Source organism: Macaca thibetana, chromosome 1 (genome assembly GCF_024542745.1).
Source record: "Macaca thibetana thibetana isolate TM-01 chromosome 1, ASM2454274v1, whole genome shotgun sequence".
NCBI classification, from domain to species: Eukaryota; Metazoa; Chordata; class Mammalia; order Primates; family Cercopithecidae; genus Macaca; species Macaca thibetana.
This window is the reverse complement of record NC_065578.1, coordinates 42,574,299-42,595,255: the sequence shown is the minus strand read 5'-3', so window position 1 is coordinate 42,595,255 and position 20,957 is coordinate 42,574,299. Positions and strand designations below refer to the sequence as shown.

Genomic DNA, 20,957 nt, shown 5'->3' with positions numbered 1-20,957 from the left:
GTCAAAGGTCAGGAGCTACTATCCTACCAGGGCCTCCTCCTCACTCCTTTCTTGGACTCCTCAAGGTCTCCTTAGTCCCCAAGTGCTCTAGATTCCCTCAGTGGTCCCCCTACCCCCCTTCCAAAACCCCCCACCAAATTTGCTGCCACACCGGTGGTGCTGAGGGTCTGAGGCTGTGGGGAGCTCCACTTCCAGGGGCAAGGTCAGAACGAAGACATCCAGAGTCACACTGAGGTCCCTCAAAGGAACTCGGCCTCCAATTAGGGGGCCCTCCAGACTGGAAAGCACCTGGCCTGGGAGAGGAGGGAAGTTAGCAGTTGCTGAGGGCTGCTCTAAGATAAGCACAGATTCCAAGTTCTAAGTGTTAAAAAACACAACCCCTAGGCTCCCCTCCACGCCCACACAGGCAGGCTGTTCTAGGACCTTTGGCTTTCCCTTGGGCTGCCTCAAACTCACCCAGGCAGGTAGGCAGGCTGCACACAGGTACTGAGCTGTGCTGCCCACGCAGCCGCACGGAGCACGTGAGGTGCAGGAAGAGTGGGGGCAGGTCATGCAGGAGGCTCTCAGGCCCAGTGGGTGAGTCGTCCCCCAAGATACTGAAGGAGTCTTCATCAGGATTCACAGTGTCTACATCTGACAGCGAAGCAGAGTCTAGCCCAGCAGGTCCCAGGTCTGATTCACGGCTCTCCCGGTATTCTACCTCTAGCTCTGGGTCACTCTCAGTGACCACACAGCAGGCAGATGTGTCTCCTAGTAGTGCATGTCACGTGGTCAATGGGAGAGGCTGGCAGTAGAGGCCCCTGAATCTCCATGTGAAGCATCCTTCCCCACCTTGACTCACTTGCCCACACACCTTCTTCTCCCATAAGCTCAGCCTCTGAAAACTCCAGGTCACTGATTTTTCTGTCTACTGTGTCCCGAGGCCCCTCATCCTAGGCAAAAGAAAGAGACAGCTTGATCTAAGGCAAGACAAGAGCAACATCCAGGTCTCAGGGAACCAAGACTCAAGAGGGTCTGGGTGGGCCTCTGGGACTGTGGGTTGAGAGCACAAGAGAGGTAAGGAAGAGAGCCACTCACTTCTCGCCTGCTGGATGGAGGGCAATAGAAGAAGTAGTGGGGATTGGAAGGCACTGTGCGGAAGTGGAGACGACTTATCTCTAGGAACTTCTCCTGTTATGGGGTTTAGAAGGAGGTTAGAATGTCAGCCACCCCTCAACAGGACACTACTCCCTACCCTAGAGCAGGACGCATGCATACCACCAACCCAGGAGAGAATCCTGTCCCTCTGCACAGGCAGGACTCTACACCTCTTCTACCCTCGCCCAAGCTTCCCACCTGGATGACGCTATGAAGGGCACCATGGGCCTCTCCTCTGAGCTGGCAGACATCTGTCAGAGAGATCTCTGGCCCAGGGTCTGGATTGCCAGGGACACGGGTGCTCTGACACTCAGGCTCGCTTAGGTCCTCGGTCTCTATGCTGAATGGTTGGGGTAAGGATGTTGAAGTGTTAAGAACCACCAAGTTCTGAAGCAGCCTGCCTCCCAACTAGGGAGCAGCACAGGAAGCCTTTTTGTCCATAGGAAGAGTGCTTAGCATAATGGCATGGGTGGTGAAAGAGGCGAGGAGAACCAACATACACATTTTGGCTCTAATCTCCATATTGCTTTTTCTTTTTTCTTTCCTTTTTTTTTTTTGAGACAGGCTTTTACTCTGTTGCTGAGGTAGGAGTGCAGTGGTGCCATCACTGCTTGCCTTCTGAGTAACTGGGACCACAGGCACGTGCCACCACGCCCAGCTAATTTTTGAATTATTTTGTAGAAACAAAGTCTCCCTTGGTTGCTCAGGCTGGTCTTGAACTCCTGGGCTCAAGTGATCCTCCCGCCTCAGCCTCCCAAAGTGTTGGGATTACAGGAGTGAGTCACTGCACCTGGCCTTAACTTTCACATTTCTTAATGGATGGGGATTTCTATGAAACAGAGTAGCGATAACTCCCAGTTTTCTGACTTGGATCACTAGGTTGAGGGTGATATCTTTCTTTTTTTTTTTTTTTGAGACGGAGTCTCGCTGTGTCTCCCAGGCTGGAGTGCAGTGGCGTGATCTCGGCTCACTGCAAGCTCCGCCTCCCGGGTTCACGCCATTCTCCCGCCTCAGCCTCCCAAGTAGCTGAGACTACAGGCGCCTGCCACCACGCCCGGCTAGTTTTTTGTATTTTTAGTAGAGACGGGGTTTCACCATGTTAGCCAGGATAGTCTCGATCTCCTGACCTCGTGATCCACCCGCCTCGGCCTCCCAAAGTGCTGGGATTACAGGCTTGAGCCACCGCGCCCGGCCGAGGGTGATATCTTTCACCATGAATGAAGAAGAAAGGTGGAGAATCAAGGGTTAGTGGGAAGAAAATGCATTCATTTGGGGTGCATGAAAAGTGGGTATCTAGAGCTCCAAAGAGAGAACTGGACTGGAGTTCCAATCTAGGAGTCATCAGCGTATCTGTCCTTCTGGTTCTTCTGTTTCCCCAATGCTAACACACTGCAGATGCTAGACCCATAGCTGTCTGCCTGCTTGCCTTTCTCCTTCTCTCCTCCCCTTCCTCCCTTCAACGGCGACCTACTGAGCCCCTAAGGTGAGCTGGGGACTTAGCAGTGAGCAAAATACAGTTTTGGCCCCCAGGAAATTCACAGATTGGTTGGGGAGATTCCTACTATTGTGTGGATGTCCTCAGAACAAGTCTCTACTTTCACGGTTAGCACCAGGGGACTCCCTACCCCTGACTCAGCTCATCACTCAACACCAAAGCAGGGGAGATGGGGAGAGCCCGGGAGGGAGACTGCTGCTTGTGCCAAATGCGGGAGGAAGGCTGCATGGCAGTCAGGGAGCCGGCGACAAAGCACTACTGCTTCTCAGGTGCTTAGATACTACCTTGGACAGTCATTCCCCTGGACTGGAAAGTCCTTGTTTATAGGGACTTGGTCTGTGTACCTCCTTATCCATCATTCAAGTACAATCCTAACCTGGATTCAGAAGCTAGGATAGCTCGTTCCCGAGGCTCAGCACCCTCCTCCATGCTGCTGCTGAAGGGCCCAGGGCTGAGAGGCCCAGGGCTTGGGGGTGCATGAGGCAAACCCCATGTGTGGCCACACAGTGCAAGCAGAAATGGAGTGATGTCTACTTCTTGTAGTAGCTCCTCACAGGCATCTACCGCTGTCAGCAAATCCTGGGAGGTCACACTCTGTGCTTGCTGCAAGCTGCGGAATAGCCCTGATGGAAGTGGAAGGGGCCATGAGGCTCAAGCTCTGGAATGGCCTCTCCAATCCCCACCCTGTAATCCCTGTATCTCCCCCAGGGCCCCACTCCTCCCTCCCACCGCCCTCTTGCTCACCACGGACATAGCACCGCTGTGCATGCTCCTGCAGTAGGGCACAATGGTTAGCTGCCTCCTTGTACCGGGGCTCCATCCAGGCTGAGGATGGGGAGGGGTGGTCAAGGAACTGAGTCCTAGGAAGGGGAGGGAAAATGGAGCTTGACTAACTCCCTTAAGTGATACCTCAGACTCATTAGCCATCCACACTCCAATGGATCATCTACAGACACATATCAAGTGTATTCATGGCCTAACAAGTTCAAGGGTTTGCTGGGGGAAATCAAGCAAGGAGCCAGCAGGATGTGGCAACTTACCTGCCCATGCCCATTAGTGTGTACTTACTTCTTGGCTGGGAGCCATGGCCCGGCGAGGACATAGGTCAACACTGAAGGCACTCACCGGAAGATGAGGTCTCGGGGCGCCTGAGGGGGCTGCATGCCAATCATTTGTTCCCTCAGCGCTTCCAGTGAACAGCTGTAGATGTAGACAGGACACCGGGTCCGGGGCCCATCTGTACTCTCAGTCTGGGAAGCCTGACGCCCAGCATAAGCCTGTAAGTCTCGACGGAAGGGTGGGCTTAGCTCTCCTTGATTCTGGACATTGTCTGTGAAGAAAACGTGTCATGTGGTCTTCCAGCCCTGTCTGTTTCCCACTCCCACTCCTGCCCACCTTGAGTCGGCAGCCTTACCATCAGCCAGGGTTACACTGAGGACAGGGACTTGGGACTTTGTAGCTTTGACCCCAGTTCCTTCTAGATCTTTCAGACTGGGAGCCCCACTCCAATCCCCAAACTTAGGCTTTGTCTCCTCTTGAGGGGGTCCCTCCAGGCCACAGGCAGCCAGACGCTGGACATCTGAAGAGGATGAGACAATAAATCAGAGCTGCCTGGTGGGCTGGTGCGGGAGCTCAGGGGTTTGTATCTGAGGGGGTTCGTGAGGAGGTCAGTGGCTGGCACCTGAGAAGGTAGCTGGGAGAAAAGTCAGAAACACATGCTGGGGGTTCACAAGCCTTGCATAGCAGCGCCACTGAGGGGGCTGGGCAGAGATGAGAGGCTTGAGAGTTTCAGGAAGACCTACTCTCTGTAAGAGAAAAACAGAAATTAGAGCAATCTATAAGGGAATGTCCAACCCCTGTTCCCCTCCTCCACCCTAGAGCTGACTCAGGTACAGCTTGAAAGATCCAGGACAATGGAAAATGATGGCATTCTGTCACTGGCAGATGCCACTTAGTCTCAATGGCGGTAGAAGGTTGGGGCCTGAAGATGTGGTGCTAGAAGGAGGTCAGTGTGACAAGGGTTCAGGGAGAAGAATCGGTGCTGACCAGGGAAGTAACGGTGGAGTCTCCTGTGGCCTGGGTGCTGACGAATGCTTGCTCCTTCAGGATCCCATGAACCCCTAGTACTGGCCCCTCGGCACCTACAATCAGGGTAGAGATAGGTGAAAGAGGGCAGAGCCAGCAGACAGGTGGGACTCTGGGTTGAAGAAAGGGGGAGGAAGGGGAAGGCCAAAACTCAAAGACAGAAATCACCCTGTGAGGGTGGGGGAAAAGGGTTGGGCCAGGGTCTGGTGTCAGGAGGATGTGGGGAACTCACCTGGAACGTGGCAGGTCCGCCGCAGCACCTCACTCAAGAAGGCAGCCTGGTCAACGGGTGTCAGTGGGATCTCCCGGTCACTCAGCTCCTGCCCCAGGCAGCTGTGCAGCAGGCACAGCACCATGTCGTTGGCGGGACAGGACCCCTCGGCGAAAGGGACACCCTCTGGCTCTGCCCGACACACACTCTGCTCAGCACCAAGAGCCTCCTGCTGCCCGGTGCCCCCGGCTCAGCCCTGACCAGCAAGGCCCCTCCTTCAGCCTCATGGGCTCCTCCTGTCCCCGCCACTCATCTGCTCACTTGCTGACCCATCTGTTTGTTATTTTCTAATACTTCCAGGCTTGCTGGCCCTTTAGGTGTGGGGTGTAAGGGTACCAGGTTCACCCACCTCTGGCAAGCAAGAGGAAGAACATCTGGAGCTGCTGGCACTGTGGCAGCAATCCCATTAGGTCAAAATGGAAAGGGATCTCATGGACACAGGTGTCTCCTCCCTGATCCAATCCTACAAGGGAGGAAAGGCAGGACACAGTGAAACACTGATTACTCTACCCACTCCCCTGCTCCACCAGTGGGCCGCCTGCCTCACTCACCGTCATAGACCCTCGGCTCTGGGGGCACAGGACCCCATTCCTTGCTTTGGCACAGCTGTATCAGGTATTCAAAGCTCAGCATGGAACCTATGCAGGCAGCATCCCGTGGATGGAGCTACAGGAAGAACATCAGAGGTCAGGAGTCAACATCTCTTAGCCCAGGATACCCTGGGTTCCAGCTCTTCAGGAAGCTTCAACAGTCCCAGCCATTCAGAGGCACCAGGAAGCCCACAGACTGCAGTACTCCAAAGGAGATGGCACCCCAATCCAGTGAGAGAGGTCGGGGTACTGTTCTGAGGACACTCACAGCTTGTGGGATCTCAGAATATGTCAGGTCCTGGAGGTGCTTCCAGCTTCCAGGGCCAGGTCCCACTCGCCCATACTGTGGCTCCACCCACACCTCGGTGACCAGATTGAGCTCTGAGTCTCCCTCCAGGGCCTCCACTTCCACATCATTGTCATCATCTGTCGAGAAGCTAAAGGAAGAAGGGCTCTGACTCCAATGCAGAGCCTCATGGCAGGGAATGGACCTCATGGAGGGAAGGAGGCAGGCACAGAGGGCAGCCACAAGTCACACAAGACCTTCCCAGACCAGCATCTGCCTGATGAAGCATCTAAACACCGCACCCACTCCCTGACTTTGGGATCAAGATCATCTCAGGATATGGGAGCCAGACCTCTAGGGGATGGTGGGGAGAAGGGTGACTCTGCGGAGGTGGCCCTCACAGAGGGCCTGTCTCACCTGTCTTTGGTGGAGGTAGAGTGTGGGGGGAAGAGGATATACTGGACAACACAGGTGTGCTTCTCTTCAGCTGCAGCCTGCCCTGGTGGTTCATTCTGTGGGCAAAATGGGAGATCTGGGGCAAATCCCAGCCAAGGCAGAGATCTGGCCTGGCTTAGCTCTGGCCCTCAGAATTTCAGTTCCCTCACCACATTGTCCTGACTGCAGCCTCAAACCTCGCACCCTCTGGCCACACTGTCCCTGTGAGGCAGAGTTTCCAGCAGTCCCAACCCAGCTCAGAGGCCAGTGTCCCTGGGATTATGACAGACCTTGGCAGGGAGGTGTCATGAGGGATGGCACATACCTGAATTGGAAGCTCCAGAACCATGTTGATGATTCCTTCTCCACTGCAGGCAAAGTGGAATCCTTCAGAAAGTCGGACTCTGAAGCCCCATAAAGGCCGAGGCAAGGCCAGGATAAGAGAAGAGACACTGAGACTACAAGCTTTCCCCACACACACCCACCTCCCAGCAGTCCTCAAGGAGCCAAGTCTGCTGGTGGCCCTGCTCAAACTGGCGGTCCCTCAGGGTATAACAAGTCCAATGAGGATGAGAGAGGCCAAAATAAATCGGGTGATGGGAGGAGACAGGGAGGGCAGTAGCAAATGGTGCTCCATACTTGAGACTGGGAATTAGAGGGGAAGTGTGTGCTACAGGCTTTCTGCTAGTGTCCCAGTCTACACTTGCTCTCTCCTTGCCCTGAGTGGCCTGGCAGACTTGGATGACATACTCAGTGAGGATGGAGAGAAGCTGGGCAATGGCACTGAGAGGCAGCGCAGGGGCCAGTCCTGACGGGACACTCCAAAGCCAGCGCTGATGGTAGAGGTAGCGGGACAGTGATGCCAGGCTAGAAGAGGCTGAGCGGCCTGACACCAAGGGCAGTGGACCTGGTGGCTCCAGTGTCAGCAAGAAGGGTGCCCGGTAGTCCAAAGGTAGCTTCTCATACCTAGGAAATGGGACAACTCCCCAGTGATCTCTACTCATCCCCAGCTAAGCCACACCCTTCCACACCTCTGTACTACTCATATCCCACTAAGCCACGCCCTTCCACACCTGTACCACTCATACCCGGCTAAGCCATGCCCTTCCACACCTGTACCACTCATACCTGGCTAAGCCATGCCCTTCCACACCTGTACCACTCATACCCTGCTAAGCCACGCCCTTCCACACCTCTGTACCACTCATACCACGCTAAGCCACACCCTCCACACCTCTAACCTACTCATACCCCGCTAAGCCACGCCCTTCCACACCCCTTACCACTCATACCCCGCTAAGCTACAGCCTTCCACACCTCTGACCAACTCATACTCCGCTAAGCCACGCCCTTCCACACCTCTGACCTACTTATACCTCGCTAAGCTACGCCTTTCTACACCTCTGTCCCACTCATACCCTCCTAGCCACGCCCTTCCACACCTCTGTACCACTCATATCCTGCTAAGCCAGACCCTTCCACACCTCTGTACCACTCATATCCTGCTAAGGCACGCCCTCCACACCTCGACCTACTCATACCAGGCTAAGCCACGCCCTCCACACCTCTGTACCACTCATACCCTGCTAAGGCACGCCCTCCACACCTCGACCTACTCATACCAGGCTAAGCCACGCCCTCCGCACCTCTGTACCATTCATACCCCACTAAGCCACGCCCTTCTACACCTCTATACCACTAATACCCTGCTAAGCCACACCCTTCTACACCTCTGTACCACTACCACGCTAAGCCACACCCTCCACACCTCTGACCTACTCATACCAGGCTAAGCCACGCCCTTCCACACCCCTTACCACTCATACCCCGCTAAGCTACAGCCTTCCACACCTCTGACCAACTCATACCCCACTAAGCCACGCCCTTCCACACCTCTGACCTACTTATACCTCGCTAAGCTACACCTTTCTACACCTCTGTCCCACTCATACCCTCCTAAGCCACGCCCTTCCACACCTCTGTACCACTCATACCCTGCTAAGGCACGCCCTCCACACCTCTGACCTACTCATACCAGGCTAAGCCACGCCCTTCTACACCTCTGACCTACTCATACCCCACTAAGCCACGCCCTTCACACCTCTGTACCACTCATACTCCACTAAGCCACGCCCTTCCACACCTCTGTACCACTCATACCCTGCTAAGCCACACCCTCCACACCTCTATACCACTCATACCCCGCTAAGCCACACCCTTCCACATCTCTGACCTACTCATACCCCGCTAAGCCACGCCCTTCCACACCTATACCACTCATACCCAACTAAGCCACGCCCTCCACACCTCTGATTCATACCAGGCTAAGCCACGCCCTCCACACCTCTACCACTTGTACCCGCTAAGCCACGTCCTTCCACACCTCTGACCTACCCATACATCACTAAGCCATGCCCTTCCACACCTCTGTACCACTCATACCCTGCTAAGCCACGCCCTCCACACCTCTGTACCACTCATACCCCGCTAAGCCACGCCCTTTCACACCTCTGCACCACTCATACCCTGCCAAGCCACACCCTCCACACCTCTATACCACTCACACCCCGCTAAGCCACACCCTTCCTTTGTGTGGTAGCACTCATACCCTGCCAAGCCAGACCATTCCACACCTCTGTACCACTCATACCCCACTAAGCCACACCCTTCCACACCTCTGTACCAACCTGATGAGCAGTTTGTCCAGTGGCTTATGCAGGACCACAAGGCAGGGCCGGTCAGACAGGGCCTGCTGTGGCCCCAGCACGGGGGATGACTTGGAGGGAGAGCTGCCCCCACCAGTGCCCCCTAGCCCTTTTCGTTTCACCTTGGGCGTTGGCTCCTTGCTTTGTACCCGGTGAGGGAAACGCAGCTGCAGGATCTCTTCCCTCAAGCCTGACACAATCTGAGGGGAAAATGTGGTCAGATCCTCCTACTCCCATCTCCTACAGGTCTGGGAGAAGGGGCCCACAGACAAGGTGAGACACAGCCTTCTTCTCCAGGTCTCCCTTGGTCTGGGGACTCCTCCCTCTACTGGACCTGGCCCTGTGGGGTTTGGGGAGAGGGAGCTAGTCTACACCCCAGGGCTCCTTGGTCAGAGTCAGTCAGGGCCCAGCTCACCTTGTGTCGGGCCGGTGCTGGTGTGCCAATGGGAAAACCCAGGCGAAGAACCATGCATGGGGCCTTGGAAATGATACGGACCACGTAGAAGGAGGAGGGGGGCTGGTCTGGGGCACTGGGGAGAAATGGGAGTCAGTGAGCAGTCCGAGGTTGGCAGGAAGTAGGAGTGAGGTCTGGGGTTAGAGGTTAGAGGGAGACATGGGATGAGGGGGCGGGGGTGAGGGGACATCACTTTGCCCACCTGGAGAGCAGCTTGACATAAGAATAACCCTCGACTAGTACGAAGCTGCTCCAGTCCCGAAGCAGAGAGGTCAGGGAGGAGTGGGAGATCCTGCACTGGATAGTGCTGTAGCGCCCATTGCTGCCCGGGGTGTGCAAGTGCTTGGGGATTGGTCTAGGAAGAGGGGTGTGGATTGAGGTTAGACCTCCCGGCCCCAGTCTTGGAGAAAAGGAATAGACTACTATCTCTCTCTTCTAGGCCTTGCCTGAGGTTATGGGGACTGATGAGCAGGGAGGCAAGGAAAAGGCTATAGTTTTTCCTTGGCCACAGTTGGTAAGAGCTCATCTGCTGCTCCCCTTCCCATCATTCCCTATCCCCCAACCCCGATACTCCACCCCAACTATGGCCCAGCCCTAAGGGCACCCACGTGTCGTGCTCCAGGATTAGCACCAGGCGATGCATGTGCAGCCATCGCTGCCAGGAATTTGCATCCATGGACAGCACTGGCTTCCAGTAGGCAGCAAACTGGGCATGGGATGAGTCAGAACCACTAGGCTGGAGGGAGAGCACCTGGGGACAGGAAGGACAGCACTATATGAGCATTTGTAGAGGACCAGGGTACAAACTGCAAAGAGTGAACAAAACCATGGGTGAACTCCGTTCAGAGTCAGAGACAGCAGTGGCTTGAGGCTACAGCCCAGCCTGAGACAAAGCACAGTGGAGACAAAAACTGCTTCCACTGTGAAGGCTAGATTTGGATGACTGAGTCCAGGGACAGACTGTGTAGCCCTTTAAAGCTGAATCCAGGAGAAGGATGGAACCATGAGCCCAGCTTATGTCACTGACTTGGGAGAAAAGCCACCGAATGGTGGCAGGACCTCATGATGTGGCCACTGTATACTAGCATAAGCCACCTGCCCATCAGTGTTAGGCTCACAGCGTGGACTGCGTGTGAAGATAGCACAGGACCAAGGAAGCTGTGGTCTGCAGGAAGTACACAGTTCATGGTGGCTGGTGGTGGATGCACACAGGTAAAGGTGACTGGGGGAGCCCAAAGTATGCCACATGGAGATGGGGCAAGGGCTCATGGTCTGCTGGGCCTGGGATACCACCACCTAGACACTGTGTGAGTCTTTGCCTCTGCCACCTGTGCTCTGTTCAGGACAGCCTGTCTCTATAGATCCTCCTCTTCCCTGGGCCTTAGGGTGAGGGAGAAGAGAAGCTCTCAAGGTTAAAGCTTGGGCTTCTGGTTTAGGTGCCTTAGACGTGAGAGAGAAAGCAATAGAAGGTGGTGGTCCTGGGCTCCAGACACTGTACAACCCAAGTTGAAATGAAATGGGGCTACTACACTTCAGAGCTACTCACCGGGGTGGTGGAGCCTGGAGGGATGTAGAAGAGTGGCACTCCGCTCTTGGTGCTGTCAGGAAGTGTGAAATGCTCAGGCACTGAGGAGAAGGACTGAAGGTGGGCAAGCATCTGGTCTGTCTGGTTGATGCTGTAGAATAAGGGCCAGGCCTGAGCCATATCTGACTCTGCTGGGTGCAGATGAGGGGAGCCTTAGGGGTATTTGGGACCCTGGATATAAGCCTGGTTCTCTGGGTGATGCTCCCCAGCTCCCACCTTCACAAATCTGTCCCTCCACACAACAAATGGGGCAGCACTCATTGAGTGATGACTTCACTGACCTCTGCAGCGTGTTCCAGAAACGCCGGATAACATGGGTACGATACAATGAACGGATGGGCTGCCTTAGTGCACAGGACACATCATGCAAAATGTCGTAGCCGCCCTCCATTGTCACTTCCACCCGTGTTACTCGAGGGCCCTCAGGCTCCAGAGGCCAGGGTGCCATAGCCACGTACTCAATGCGCATGTTGTGTTTCCACAGCAGCACCAGCTTTACCTCCAATTGGGACCCTCCTTAGGGAGAAGTGGGAGGGCCAGTTAGGAGAAGGCATAGGACTCTACGCCTGGGATTGAGTTCTATCTGAAACCCCCACCTATCTCATGGAATCTAGCCCTGCCAAAGGTTCCAAGCATGATTCCACAGGTTTCAGGCCTAGAGCTGGCCAACTGACACAAACACAAGTTTGTAGAAACAATCTGAAAACCAAGCCAAGTTCAGGACCCTACACCACCCTCAGCTGGTTCACCTTGGTCAAAAGGAGATGACATTGGGAAGCTCCATGCTAAGAGAATTAAGCCCTGATGACAATTCAAAACCCACTGTCTCAAGCGATAAAGTTTTCATGGTGACACTCTTTCATGTGTGATACATGTGGGTCTTCCCACACACAAATTCCTGAGACATCTGTGGGATTACAGCAGGTTAATGACCCTTACCTTTGGCCAGTGTGACCTCTCGGACACTGTAGCCCTCTCGAAGTCGCACAGACACGGTGCTGACCAAGTCGGCTGGCACCTCCTTCTCAGTGTGCTTCTTCCGGCGCAAGGCTAGGGCAGGGTTGCTGCTTGCAGAGACCAGGTGCTCATTAAACAGTCGGTGCTGAGAGCCTGGAAGATCAGTGGGGATGGGGAAGGAGAAACTGGCTATCTGCCAACTAACTGACAGTTCTGTAGGGCGAAGGAGCTATGCTGAAATCACTGTGAGGTAACAGTGCCAGTGGAGCCAGCTCCAGTTACACTTTCAGTACTCCAGGGCACCATAATCTCTGGGCCCATTCTATATTCCCTCCTTCCCACATCCACCTCAGTGTGCCTCTCACCGCAGTAATATTCAGGGTTCAATGCTTCCCCACTGCGCAGGAAGGAATACAGGAGAAACGCCCGGTGGTAGACAGTCAGACCCAGGTTGCCTGGCTCCGGCTCAGGACAAGTGGACAGGTAGGAGCCGAATGTTGCCATTGCGATGAACTTCATTAATTCCACATTGGGCACATGGCCAAAACTGCAGTCATAAGAGTAAACTCCTCCCACCTGAAAAAGTGAGCAACTGAAGACCTAGCTCTGACAGAGGCAAGAAAGAACAGGAGAGAAAGAGACTGGGCTAGGTGGCTGCTCCCATTCCCTGGACCACAGAGTGGGAAGCCAGCCAGTGTTTTCCTAGGACAGACCACTGTCTCTGTCTTTCCTTCTTTGAGCCCTTCTGTCTGATGCCCATGCTAACCGGCCACAGCATCCTCTGCACTTCCTCCTCGATACCTAATGGCCCACCAGGCCCACCACCTCCTTCACTAAAGATTTTGGCAACTGGTTCACTGACTTCCTGTCATCATCCTGAGAGGCTTCAGCTTATCAACACTTCTCAAACTTCAGGGTGTATAAAAACACCTGGGAATTTTGTTAAAATGCAGTAGGTCTGGGGTGGGGCCTGAGATTCTGGATTTCAAACAAGCTTTCTGCTAGTCTGTGGACTACATTTTGAATACAATAGCTGTAGATGAGAAATTAGCAAACTACATATACCCTGAGGGGCAAATCTAGTCCATCACCTATTTTTGTGAATTGAGTTTTACTGGAACACAGCCACACACATTCATTTTGTATTGTCTATGGCTGCTTTCATGCTTCAACAGCAGAGCTGGTCCACAAGGCTTAAAGGTTAACTGGCCTTTGCAGACAGTGTTCGCAGACCTGCTCCAGATGACTCATTCAAGTCCCTGCCCTCTCAGTTCCTTAACTCTCATCTCCAGTAACTCTCTCTATTCCGCTCACCTGCCTGTAGGCTACATGCTGGCTCTTGGCTTCACCTGGAACAAATTCATCTCTGCCATTTCAAAATGCCACAACCCACTGATTACATACAGCACTATACCCTTAGATTCCTCCCACTCTCCTCCTGCTGCTGCTCTTTGACCTCACTGAGACTGCCAGGCCTTGAACCTCTGCTCTCTCCAAATCTATCCACATTGTCCTGACCCTCCTTTCTTGACCCAGCTTGGACCCTACATTCAGACAACTTCATAAGCATTGCTCTCAAATCCCTGGCCCTCTTCACTCTCGTCTGCTTCTTCAAAACCCCAACTAGGATCACAGCCTCTGTTCTTGGCCAGTGGTGCCCAAACAGAAAAAACTGACAGTTGTGTAGGTTGGCACCACATCAAAACATATGACACCCAACTCAGCTAGTCCTTCAGGGCAGTCCTCAATACTGTTCCTTCCTCCCAACTCTGGCCTCTCTTCCTTACAGTACTCGGCTTCACCTTTTACTTCAGAGATAAATCAGAGGCCCTTCGCAGAGCTGATCTACATCTTCACTTCTACTTTCTAGTTTCAAAGAAACGACACTTCCCTGCTCCAAAAGAATCCCTCAATCTGTTTCTTAAGCCAATGCCCTCCTGTCAATTCGGAGACTTTACTCCATCAGCCTCCCTTTTCCTTTCTTTATTTTCAAACTCTTCTTCACTACAGACCCTTAGAAACATGCTTAAGTCTCTAGCTTTAAAAACAAAACAAAACACTCCTTTACCCTGTACTTCTCTCTGGTTACCATTCTCTCTCTTGCTCTGCTCTCGATCTCAACAGCCAAATTTCTTGTGTCAACACTTGTCCCTATTTCCTTCCTTCTATCCACTCTTCAATCCCCTCACCACCTCTTCACTAAAATGGCTCTGAAAAAGATCCCCGTGACCTCCTAATCACCAAATCCAAAGGGCACTTTTCATTCCTCAGTTTTTACTTGATCTTTTTGCTGCTTCTCACAGTGTAGTTACCATTGTGAGACGCAGCAGAAAGATCAAGTAAAATTTTCTTCCAAAAATTCTGACTTCTCTGACACCACAATCTTCTGGCTCCTGGCTGATTCTTTATTCTTTGCTGGGCCCTCTTCCTATGAAAGACCTCGAACACTGGTGTTCCCCAAAGTTCTTCCAGGACCCTCTTCTGTTCTCAATTACCATCTGTACCCTGACAAATCTTAAATCTCTACCTCTCAAGCAGTATTCGTCTCCTGAATATCAGGATCTGTGTATTCAACCGCTATCTGCTACAAACAGCAGCCATTTATTAAGTGATTATGTACAATGCTAAATACTTTAAATGCATCTCACCTCCCAGTGAGTTATGTACTTTTACAACCTCCATTTACAAATGAATCTGACCTAGAGGTGAAGCAATGTGCCCAATGTCACCCAGTTAATAACTGCAGTCAGGATTTAGACCAGCATGCCTAACTCCAAAGGTGATGTTCTTAACTGGCTGTGTTGAACCACAGGCACCTCAAACACAACATACACAAACTTGCATTCATCATCTTATCCTCACTCTACCACAACTGCTTCTCTTCCTTTTGCGCTGCTGCTACCCAGTCATCACTGGAGTCAGAGACTTGGAGACATCTTTAAGCCCTCTTCTTTTTCATCTCCTACCCCCATCTTGCTAATCATGAAGTCAAGCTGACTCTGCCTCTTCATTTTTCTCAATCCTCTTACCCCTAATTTAAGCCCTGATCCTCTCTCACTGACTTCCCCACTGTCCTTCACCCAGCAGCAAAAGTGACCTTTATAAAACATAAACCCAACTAATGACTTTCCTTCTATCTATCTGCATCACCCACAGAGTTATGCTTAATCTCATTAATAAAGCAGAACCAGATTTTCATGTTCTGGCCTGTGCCTACCCCTTCAGCCTTGTTTCCCATAGCTTTTTACCTCCTTCCCTATAGTCCATCAATCCAATTTAGCTGCAGTCCCTGACTATGCCTTTCACCCCTTTGCTTAAGCTAGTTTGAGCGGGTTTTCTGACCCTTGCACTCAAAACAATAATGACTAATCTGCGGGATGAGGTGGGACTGGAAATGACTGTCAGATTTCAAATTCTGCATTCTTTCTGCTTTAACATCTATTTCTAAAATCCCAAGGAAAGAGGAAAAAAATGAGAGTCCTCTCCTACCATGCTACCTACCTTCCAGACATGACTCCTTCCCCCCATGTAACTAAGTAATTGACTTTACCTGGGAAATCACTGCCTGTAAGAAAGTAACCAGCCATCCCACCTTTGTGTGAGATATTCCATCTCTCATCCTTCCTAAAAAGTCCTCACCTGGACAAAGGAACAAGCCACAGTGCCACTGCGAAGCTGGTTCAGCAGCGTCTCACAGACAGCAACATCAGGAACACTGGTCACCCCATCCGTGATCACGATAATCCCTGGAGCAGGAAACACCAAATCAGACCTGGAGACACTGGACAGACCAAAGTCACAGGAAGACACCCAAATGACAGGGCCCTGAAGGGCTCAGTGTCTTCCCACCAATGTGGGCAGTTTTATAAACTATGAAGATTTATAAACTTCAAACACCTTTCCTTCTCCCTTACCCTCCTGCTTCTTCCTCTTGAGTGCCAGATCATAACCTCCCCTAAGTGATATCCTTGGAGCTCTACTCCTTCTAGGGAGTTGTCAGAGCCGAGGGTTCCTGATACACACTAATACAGACATACGTTTTGCAAACAAGCAAACAGATCCTCTTTTCTGGGGCCCACTGATTCCCTGGAACTGCTATCTTCGTTAGCAGTTAGCCCCACTCTTCTTCCCCGCTTCCCCAGTCCCACCAATATTCCTTCTACTGACCTGCACTAGAGTTTGACGGTAGTAACTGCAGCGCCAAGATGCCCTGACGAATCATACTGACCAGTCCAAGATCAGCTGTCACCATGGAGACGCCTACCTTCCGGCCCAGTAGGTCCCCTGAGTCTGGGGACTGGTCTTCTGCCTGCCCCAAGTTACAGAAAAGACAGAATGGGGCAGATGGCATTGCTGCCCCATCCATAGCAAAGCCAGAATTTACAGTCCAGCACCTCTCAGGCCAGACAGGCCGAATCCTGTGAGGACCCCAATTCCTCTACTATGCGACTGAGTCTTTACTGTGCTCCCTCCCCATGTGTGCTCAGATACTGAACTTCAGAGGCGAAGGGAGTTCAGCACCAGATGAAGCTTCAGACTGTACTGAAGTAAGGCTTCTCCATCTTTTGCCAAGAAGGGCCCCTTTCCATATTTTTCCATCACTGTTACGAAATATTTTATACCTCAATCAAATTACATGACCAGTCATCAGGCACACAGAACTGCCATTTGCCTGGCTACTTCTGAGGTACCCAAAGTGATGAGACAGGGAAGTCTAGTGGGCCCAGGCAGCTTTATCCCCGGTTGTACAAAATGCTAACTAGAGGTCAAAGCCACACATGACACCTTCTCAGATCCACTGAAGGAGAAGATCTGGGGCTAAAAAAAAAATGCAAACAAATGGATTTCACATTTTCTCCCTGAAAGAATCTGTGTTTCGGGGAATATATCTGAGTCCTGCTCCAACAGGGAGCGTGTCATGAGCATGCTTATCCTTGTCTGACTTTGTCCCAGCTCTTAGCCTTTTTCTGCCCTATTTGGACTATCCCTCCTCTCTGCCCTCTGTCCTTAGCTGCTCCTCTTTCTAAGTTGCCTCTGCCCACTTTCTCTCTTACATACCTGGCTCTGGGGATCATACTGCTGCTGCAGCATGGTGGCCACCTTATCCTCAAAGAGGCAGAGCTGCTCATATATCTGCTGCAGGAACACCTCCTGCTGGGACGGGTCCAAGAGGCAGCCTTGTACCAGCACCTAAGAAGCACAAGGGAAAGACTGAGACAGGACGGTCAGGGGGGCACAGACCACTACACTTCTGCTCTGTTTATTCTCCATAGCTCCATCTAGACGATCCTGACTTCCTACCCAACTAGGGTCTATGATTCCACAACCAATTTCCCCCTTATCCAATCTCCATCAGTCCTCAGCCCAGGTCCCCAGTCATTAGTCATCTTTATCTGGGGTCACAGCTTCCCTCTGATTAGGGTCCTCCACACTGGGCTTCCCCAACCCCCACATGGGCACCATAAGATCTTCTATTAATAGCTTCTTCTACCTTGGTCTACAGGATGTCTTATGAGCTGCCCTCCTCAGCCTGGCAAAGTCTCTTTTATTCTCATACTTTTTAATGCTTTTTTATTTCTAAGCATACTGACCAGCCCAAGATCAGCTGTCACCATGGAGACGCCTACCTTCTGTATACACAGAGGCTATTCTGGACCTTTTCAATTTTACAAAAATTAACTGGGCATGGTGGTGGGCACCTGTAATCCCAGCTACTCGGGAGGCTGAGGTAAGAGAATTGCTTAACCGGGACTTGGAAGGTGGAGGTTGCAGTGAGCAGAGATCACGCCACTGCACTCCAGCCTGGGCTACAGATAATTTTCTGTATAAAAAAAATTTTTTTTTTTTTTTAATTTTTGTGGGTACATAGAAGGTGTATATATTTATGGGGCACATGAGATATTTTGATACAGGAATACAAATAACAATTACATCATGGTAAATGGGGTATCGCCCATTCTTTTTTTTTTTTTTTTGAGACAGAGCCTTGCTTTGTCGCCCAGGCTCGAGTGCAATGATGTGATCTTGGCTCACTGCAACCTCCGCCTCCCGGTTCAAGCGATTCTTGTGCCTCAGCCTTCCTCAGCTGGGATTACAGGCATGGGCCACCACACCCAGCTAATTTTTGTATTTTTAGTAGAGACGGGGTTTCATCATGTTGGCCAGGTTGGTCTCAAACTCCTGGCCTCAAGTGATCCACACATCTCGGCCTCCCAAAATGCTGGGATTACAGGCATGAGCTACCATGCCTAGCCCAGCTCGGGCATTTATCCTATTTTTTGTGTTACAATCCAATTTTACTTTTATTTTTAAATGTACAATAAATTACTGTTAACTGTAGTCAGTCTACTGTGCTACCAAGTACTAGATCTTATTCATTCTTTCTAACTCTATTTTTGTACCCATTAACCATCTCCCCTTTCCACCTCCCCAACTATCTTTCCCAGCCTTTGGTAACCATCGTTCTACTCTCCATGAGTTCAACTGCTTTAATTTTTAGCTCTCACAAGTAAGTACCAACATGCCAAGTTTGTCTTTCTGTGCCTGGCTTATTTCACTTAACACAATGTCCTCCAGTTCCATCCATGTTGTTGCAAATGACAGGATCTCATTCTTTTTTATGGCTGAATAGTATTCCATTGTGTATATGTACCACATTTTCTTTATCCATTCATCTGTCAATGAACACTTAGGCTGCTTCCAGATCTTGTCTATTGTGAATAGTGCTGTAATAAACATGGGAGTGCAGATATCTCTTCCATATACTGATTGCCTTTCTTTTTGGTATACACCTAGGAGTGAGGATTGCTAGATCATATGGTAGCTCTATTTTCAGGTTTTTGTTTTTGTTTGAGATGGAGTCTCACTCTGTCATCCAGCTGGAGTGCAGTGGCACTATCTCGGCTCACTGTAATCTCTGCCTCCCAGATTTAAGCAAATTCTCTGCCTCAGGCTCCCAAGTAGCTGGGATTACAGGCATCTGCCACCACACCCAACTAATTTTTATATTTTCAGTAGAGATGAGGTTTCACCATGTTGGCCAGGCTGTTCTTGAACTCCCGACCTCATGATCCACCCACCTCGGCCTCCCAAAGTGCTGGGATTACAGGTGTGAGCCACTGCGCCCGGCCTATTTTCAGTTTTTTGAGGAACCTCCAAACTGTTCTTCATAGTGATTGTACTAATTTACATTTCTACCAACAGTGCACAAGGTTACCTTTTCTCCACATCCTCACCAGCATTTGTTATTGCCTGTCTTTTGGATAAAAACCATTTTAACTGGGGTGAAATGATATCTCATTGTAGTTTTGATTTGCATTTCTTTGATGATCAATGATGTTGAACACCTTTTCATATACCTGTTTGTCATATGTATGCCTTCTTTTGAGAAATGTCTATTGAGATTTTTTAAGAAAAAAATCCCACTTTAAAATCAGATTATTATATATTTTTTTCTTATAGAGTTGTTTGAGCTCCTTATATATTCTGGTTTTAATCCTTGTTAGACGGGTGGTTTGCAAATATTTTCTCCCATTCTGTGAGTTGTTTCCTCACTTTGTTGATTGTTTCCTTTGCTGTGCAGAAGCTTTGTAACTTGATATGATCCTGTTTGTCCATTTTTGCTTTGGATGCTTGTGCTTGCAGGGTATTATCAAGAAATCTTTGAGCTAAGCACAGTGGTTCACATCTGTAATCCCAGCACTTTGGGAGGCCAAGGTGGGAAGATCGCTTGAGCCCAGGAGCTAGAGACCAGCTCGGTAGAGATCTCATCTCTATAAAAAAAAAAAACCAAAAACCAAAAAACAAAAAAAAAAACCTAAAAATTAGCTGAGTGTGGTGAAATACACCTGTGGTCTCAGCTACTCAGGAGTCTGAGGAAGGAGAATCACTTGAGCCCAAGAGATCAAAGCTGCAGTGAACTGTGTTCACACCACTGCACTCCAGCCTAGGAAACACAGCGAGACCTTCCATGGAGAACACAGCCAGTACCAGAGTTTATGCAGACTGTGGGTGAAGCTGTTGATCTCTTTATAATCTGCACAGACTATTGTGGGTATTTCTGGGCAGGCAGTTCCTTTGCCTGTTTCAGGAGAGGTTTACTGATTTGGGGCTTATACGTCAGATCTTTGGTTTGGGTCTCATTTTAGGGGTTGTTTGAGGGCTGGGTGTTCCACCTTACATGGGAGGCGGATAGACAGTGGATGAAGTTGCCGGGGCAGTGGCTCACGCCTGTAATCCCAGCACTTTGGGAGGCCGAGGCGGGCAAATCACCAGGTCAAGAGTTCTAGACCAGCCTGGCCAACATGGTGAAACCCCGTCTCTACTTAAAATACAAAAAATTAGCTGGGCTTAGCGGCAGGCACCTGTAATCCCAGCTACTCAGGAGGCTGAGGCAGGGGAACTGCTTGAACCCAGGAGGCGGAGGTTGCAGTGAACCAAGATCACACCACTGCACTCTAACCCCAGGCAACAGAGTGAGACTCTGTCTCAAAAAAAAAAAAAAAAAAAAAAAAAAAAAAAAAAAAGATAGTGGATGAACTTTTCTGCTGTATCTTGTGGGCAGGTGATTTTGCTTTTGTTTTTGTTTTGCATTCTTCCCCTCCACAAGCCAAAGTCATTTCATTTGGTTTCCACTGTGTGGACAGTGCGGGAGCTCAGTGCTTGACAGAGGATGTGGGGCTGGCTGAGCCCTGGGTTGCAGACATGGCAAAGCAGAGAAACTGTTCTTCTGGTTCCTGCCCAATCACAAAGGGGCAAAAGCCCTTCCCAGGGAGGAGGGTGTTCAGGAGCCAGACTTTTGGAGAGGAGGTAGTTTCCAGTCTGCTGGGTGACTGTCATTCTGCATGTGTTCCCTGAGCTGGAAAGGGCTGGAAGCTTTACGCATGAACCATGGAGAAGTAGCAATCACCATGGGTAGAGGGGATCCTAACTGGGCCCCCTGGGTCAGGCTAGAGCCA

General features: G+C 51.1%; 2 protein-coding genes across 8 annotated transcripts in view; one reads left to right on the top strand and one right to left on the bottom strand.

The window, feature by feature from the left end:
• Positions 1-20,957, top strand: part of MED8 (mediator complex subunit 8) — a 230,870-nt gene that overhangs the window by 182,392 nt on the left and 27,521 nt on the right. The window lies entirely within an intron of this gene.
• The window catches only part of SZT2 (SZT2 subunit of KICSTOR complex), a 64,814-nt gene that overhangs the window by 22,243 nt on the left and 21,614 nt on the right, over positions 1-20,957 (bottom strand). For 5 of the 7 annotated variants that reach the window (XM_050797224.1, XM_050797203.1, XM_050797220.1 and 2 more), the window contains exons 5-33: positions 17,059-17,190; positions 16,168-16,309; positions 15,640-15,746; positions 12,366-12,576; positions 11,983-12,153; positions 11,325-11,559; positions 11,005-11,134; positions 10,067-10,209; positions 9,661-9,813; positions 9,420-9,534; positions 8,987-9,204; positions 7,050-7,265; positions 6,625-6,703; positions 6,282-6,376; positions 5,847-6,015; positions 5,540-5,654; positions 5,338-5,451; positions 4,950-5,120; positions 4,679-4,773; positions 4,314-4,437; positions 4,047-4,211; positions 3,758-3,962; positions 3,377-3,492; positions 3,009-3,255; positions 1,336-1,477; positions 1,078-1,170; positions 842-932; positions 457-750; positions 152-293 (exon numbers count right to left, since the gene is read on the bottom strand). In XM_050797224.1, the coding sequence (XP_050653181.1) occupies positions 152-293; positions 457-750; positions 842-932; positions 1,078-1,170; positions 1,336-1,477; positions 3,009-3,255; positions 3,377-3,492; positions 3,758-3,962; positions 4,047-4,211; positions 4,314-4,437; positions 4,679-4,773; positions 4,950-5,120; positions 5,338-5,451; positions 5,540-5,654; positions 5,847-6,015; positions 6,282-6,376; positions 6,625-6,703; positions 7,050-7,265; positions 8,987-9,204; positions 9,420-9,534; positions 9,661-9,813; positions 10,067-10,209; positions 11,005-11,134; positions 11,325-11,559; positions 11,983-12,153; positions 12,366-12,576; positions 15,640-15,746; positions 16,168-16,309; positions 17,059-17,190 (4,430 nt within the window). The remainder of the gene's footprint in view (positions 1-151; positions 294-456; positions 751-841; positions 933-1,077; positions 1,171-1,335; positions 1,478-3,008; positions 3,256-3,376; positions 3,493-3,757; positions 3,963-4,046; positions 4,212-4,313; positions 4,438-4,678; positions 4,774-4,949; positions 5,121-5,337; positions 5,452-5,539; positions 5,655-5,846; positions 6,016-6,281; positions 6,377-6,624; positions 6,704-7,049; positions 7,266-8,986; positions 9,205-9,419; positions 9,535-9,660; positions 9,814-10,066; positions 10,210-11,004; positions 11,135-11,324; positions 11,560-11,982; positions 12,154-12,365; positions 12,577-15,639; positions 15,747-16,167; positions 16,310-17,058; positions 17,191-20,957) is intronic. The other 2 variants (XM_050797212.1, XM_050797244.1) reach the window with 1 other exon arrangement.